Source organism: Sinocyclocheilus grahami, unplaced genomic scaffold (genome assembly GCF_001515645.1).
Source record: "Sinocyclocheilus grahami isolate Dianchi unplaced genomic scaffold, SAMN03320097.WGS_v1.1 scaffold314.1, whole genome shotgun sequence".
Lineage (NCBI taxonomy): Eukaryota > Metazoa > Chordata > Actinopteri > Cypriniformes > Cyprinidae > Sinocyclocheilus > Sinocyclocheilus grahami.
The window spans coordinates 134100-139392 of record NW_015505493.1 but is presented as its reverse complement, the minus strand read 5'-3'; the positions used below and the strand labels follow the sequence as shown (position 1 = coordinate 139392).

The 5293-nt window shown below is 39.6% G+C and overlaps 1 protein-coding gene across 1 annotated transcript in view; it reads left to right on the top strand.

Moving 5' to 3' along the window:
• The window catches only part of LOC107601894 (E3 ubiquitin-protein ligase LNX-like), a 44428-nt gene that overhangs the window by 26005 nt on the left and 13130 nt on the right, over positions 1-5293 (top strand). Inside the window, exons 4-5 of the mRNA XM_016294245.1 lie at positions 1037-1192; positions 4100-4308. Coding sequence (XP_016149731.1) covers positions 1037-1192; positions 4100-4308 — 365 coding nt within the window. The remainder of the gene's footprint in view (positions 1-1036; positions 1193-4099; positions 4309-5293) is intronic.

Sequence of the window (5293 nt, the reverse complement as noted above, 5' to 3'; positions counted from 1 at the left end):
TATATATATATATACCGTATTGCTTTAAAATAAAATAAAAAGTAATTGTACATTTGAGGACATCCTTCACATATAACTATTGTTCGAAGTATAGCCCTCTGCACCATTTATGTCAGTTTAATAAATTCAAACGGCTGAAAAGGCTCAGCTGAGACACACAATTGATATTGCAGTTAAAGAAACAAAGTATATAGAGAAAGAGAAGAGTTCAAATATGCCTTATGAATACTTTATGAGGCATGTTTCTGACCTCCACAAAGTAGTTCAGATGTGTTTCATTGTCTGACGTCCCCTCGAAACATGAAGCCTGGAGAATCCGGACAATAAATGCTGCTGCACCAGCATTTCTGGCTTTGGGACTGGAAACAGTGACACTGCAGCTGAACAAGCTGTCTGCCTCCAATCCAGCCAATGCTTCTGTCAGAACTTTGTCCATCAGGAGAGAAAGACTGAAAGAGTAGAGGAATGAGACAGAAAACGGGGTTTAACCTTTAAAGATCCAGCAACCTTTGACACAGACTCTCAACTTCTAATAAATCCACACTTATAATAACCTCCTTTAGGAACATTAACTAACTTCAGGAACATAAAACTAAGTTAATGGATCATTAGTTTGTAATGCACTTTAATATATTTTCTCCACTGATCACATGGAGGAAGGTTTGTACATAATATACTGTAGTTTTATTTTTGTCTGAAACTTTCATCTGTGATGACTTAAGTTACACAGACATGCAGAAAAAAAGTGTCCTATTTCTGTGCTGATTCAGGTCTGACCTGAAGAAGTTATAATCTTACTGCAGTGTCCACAATACCGAACCAGCAGGTGCTGCTTACTTCAGATGTTCATCACTTGGCCTGCAGGTGCAATGCATTATGATGCTCAAAAAAAAGAGACAATTTGATTGGCTACTGTGTGCCGACTCAATTCTGATTGGCTGGAAGTGGACAGCAGAAGAGGGACAAGTCCAGGCATGTTTAGTAGGAAAATTTCTTTCTCCTTTCTCACTCATTTCCTTCTCACATTCATTCACAGATCGCAACTTTGACAGAACGTCAGTGCGTAGTCGCTCTTTTCGCCGCCTGAATCGAGCCTTCAGTGTCCTGAGGAGGACCAAGAGTGGGACAGCAGTGGCCAATGAGGCCACAGAGGAGCAAGACAACCTCAGAAATGCCAACATACCACCGGAGGGTGAGTGTGGGTCTTGCAAGTGTTGTATTCGGACACCAGAAGAAGATTGACTGGGTAACCAGCTAGACCAAATTAAACCAGTTAAGGCCAACAAACCAAGTTGTTTTATTAGGGGCCCGCCTGTTTTAGCATTAACATTAGCATGTATTGTAGTACGCATGTTTATAATTGTTAACTATGTAGTGTAACTGTGCTGTTATAAAACATTATTGCATAGCACCTCATCAAACATAAACTGTCCTATGAATATCATTCAATAGCTTGCTAAACCAATATCAATGGATAATAAAAGGAGAAAGGGAGTGTGTCAGAAGGTGACAGTCTGGTTTGGGTCCGCTCAGCCCCGCAGTAGCATATGGTCCTTTAATAATGCAGATGGAGCCTGAGGAGACTTGTCAAAAAGAGACAGAGAGGAAATTAAGCAATGTGTCGGGACAGAGGGACTGGACAGATGAACGCTGAGTGAGAGGGTTGCTTTCTGAATGAAAACTAAAGAGAAAAAGAGTGCTTGGGAGATTGAAAATGAGTTAGGAAAAAGCTGATGAGCGTGTGTGTGTTGGTTATGTAACACCCTGGTTGTGGTAGTAATGAGCTTCACTTTCTCTCTCCCTGCAAGCAATCAGAGGAGATGAGAGGAAAATATTGACTTTGAAAGAGAAACTGCAGATTGTGGAGAACAGGCGAATACGAGAGAGGGTCTGTGTTTAATGGAGAAAGAAGGGATGGATAAAGATAAGGAGAGACAAATCACAGAGATTGTTACCGAATCCGGCTGTAGTTTACAGTCTGTTCAGGCACAGGTGCAGTAGGAATCTTTCACCCAGAACAAATAGAAATGCATAGCATATGCATATTATGAACAAATTTACAGTATGAACATATATTTTCAGAAGTGTCTGACATAACACTAGCTCTAAAGCTGCATATGGCTCCTTCAGTAATTTGGATTTCATCAGTAGTTTGGCTAACTTTAATTGTACAGGATCTTCCTGTTGTTTTAACCACAAGCACGCTTGGTGACGCATAAGACACTCAAAGCTGATTGGTTACCTCTAATAATGACTGGTTATAAAGGCCTTTTTTTTGGCAGAGCAAATGTTGCATCATTTGAAGATCAATTCTGATTGGTCCGTTTCCTTCTCTTTGTCATGTAGTGACCATTTAAAAGGAAAATGATAGAAAGATGAGAAAAAAATACAATATGTATATATTTTTCACAATATATACTTCTGTTCAAAAGTTTTGGGTCGGTATGATTATTTTGTTTTTGAAAAGAAGTCTTTTATGCTCACCAGAGCTGCATTTATTTGATAAAAAAAAATCAAATAAAAACAGTAATATTGTCAAATAAAGATATTCTTTATAAAAGTTAAGAGTCAACCACGCCTACTTAAAAATGGCTTGTTCTAACACGCCCCCACATGTCTACGTCACGATGTGGGAAGATTTGCATAACGCCGCCAAAAAATGTTCACGCAAAGAAAGAAGGCGTAACTTTTATTTTCGCTGTAGTATTGTTGCTGCCGCCATGTTGTGAAGATGCTGTGTTTCGTTATGAAAGCGAAACTACTTTGTTTGGTCTTCCAAAAGAGGACGATATCCGCTTCGTCATGCCTAGAGCTGATCTGTGCTGGTCGCTGAGGAAAGACATCAACTTTGCGCTGTGGATCGCCGGATCGGCTTTCACCGTGGACGAAGCAGAGTCCAGCCCGGGGTCGTCACATGTGGTTGCCGCAAGCCCGCCGGCCACTCCTTCGTCGAATCCGCCAGCCTCCGCTCACTCTAGCCTACCGTGTGTTTCGTTGTGAAAGCGAAACTACTTTGTTTGGCCTTCCAAAAGAGGACACGACTAGAAATCAGTGGTTAAGTTGTATTTACAACACTATTCCAGAACAGTTCAACACAAATATTCAGATGTGTGCAGCACATTTTATGGAGGACTGTTTCCTGATCCTGGGAGAGTAGACTACAATGCCGGTTGTTCTGACTCACAGTCTGCAAATACGTTTTTATATATAAATTATATGAATATAATATAATATATATATTATAAATTTGCCACTGACGATTCACTGTTGATTCAAATGTGAGTTTTGAACAGTGTAGAGTAGCGCTTGTTGTTTGTAATTTCTCCGATCACAAATGCAGACATGGTTTTATGTTTACGCGGCGCGATGCAACACGTAAAAAGACAGTATAGGTAATTATAATCAGTAATTATGTCCCCACTGTATGCAACAGATGCCTTGTTTATAATGGGTTTTAATGTTTTTGTCTCGTCGCTCCGGCCGGACAGGGCATCACAGTATGATAGGTGCGTAACATTTCCGTCACACGCTTGAGGTATTCAGCCAATCACAACGCACTGTATAGCTGGCCAATCAGAGCACACCTCGCTTTTCAGAACGATGAGCTTTGTAAAAATCGATGCGTTTCAGAAAGGCGGGCATAGAGGAGAAACAATAATGTACAGTATGTGGAAAACTGTTTTTTGAACTTTAAACCGCATAAACACTTCATTACACCAAATACATAAAATAATGTTATCTTTAGCAACATCATATGACCCCTTTAATCGATTTAATGCATCCTTGCTTGTTTTTTGTTTTTAATCTGACTGACCCCAGATTTTTGAATGATAGAATATCTGAGTTAAACAAATTAGTGGTTAAAATGATTTAAACAAACGTTAACTCAATCACCAAAATGATTACATTCATCTTGAATACAATTTCGGGAAGTCTTGGCCCTCCTTGCTTCCTCTGATGGATCACTGTAATGCTTTTTTAAGTCTAGTCATGTTTGGCTCTGCTTTGATCTGGACAGATGCCCTGTTTGTGTAGCACAGAAAGTGATGATCATGTGGGAGTTCACTGATTACAGACGCTCTCTTTTTCTCTCTCTCAGTATTTGCATTACCTCAGCTGCATCATCTAATCCCTGATGGTGAAGTCACCAGTATTAAGATCACCAGGGTAGATCCTTGTGAACCACTGGCTATCAGCATTGTCGGGGGCAATGAGACGCCTCTGGTTCGCATCCTCATTCAGGACATCTACAGAGAGGGTGTCATCGCTCGGGATGGAAGACTGCTACCTGGAGATATGATCCTCAAGGTGCGTATGTGTGCTAGATTTGATGTTACGTCACTGTACAGTAGGAGTGAATCGTCCTGGTTTTGATAGCACATGTTGTCATGGGCTTCACCATCTGTTGTTCAGAAGGGAAGTGTGTGAGGATTCTGCATGTAAACTTGTGGAATGGACTTCTTTTCAAGTATAATTATTTTTGTTATAGCTTGTAACCGATAAATGGCCAATATATTAATAGATTAATAATAAATTAACAATTAATAAATTAATAAGATTAATAATAAAACACTAAAAACCACAGTTGTTTTAAATGAAGTGAATTTAGGCATCACAACTTTTGCAGTATTAATATATATATATATATACAGTGGTGTGAAAAAGTGTTGGCCCCCTTGTTTTTAAATTTTTTTGCATATTTGTCACACTTAAAAGATTCAGATCATCAAACTAATTTTAATATTACACAAAGATAATGCAAGTAAATACAAAATGCAGTTTTTAAATGATTATTTATTTTATTAAGGGAAAAAAGCTGTCCAAACCTGCCTGGCCCTACATGAAAAAGTAATTGCCCCCTAAATCTAATTGGTTGTGCCACGCTTTGCAGCAACAACTGCAATCAAGTGTTTGCGATAACTGGCAATGAGTCTTTCACATCGATGTGGAGGAATTTTGGCCCACTCTTCTTTGCAGAATTGTTTTAATTCAGCCACATTGGAGGGTTTTCGAGCATGAATGGACTGTTTAAGCATCTCAATCGGATTTAAGTCCCGACTTTGATTTGGCCATTCTAAAACCTTAATTTAGTTTTTCTTGAGCCATTCAGAAGTGGACTTGCTGGTGTGTTTGGGATCATTGTCCTGCTACATAACACAAGTGCGCTTGAGCTTGAGGTCACAAACTGATGGCCGGACATTCTCCTTCAGGATTTTCTGATAGAGTGCAGAATTCATGGTTCCGTCAATTATGGCAAGTTGTCCAGGTCCTGAAGCTGCAAAGCAGCCCCAGA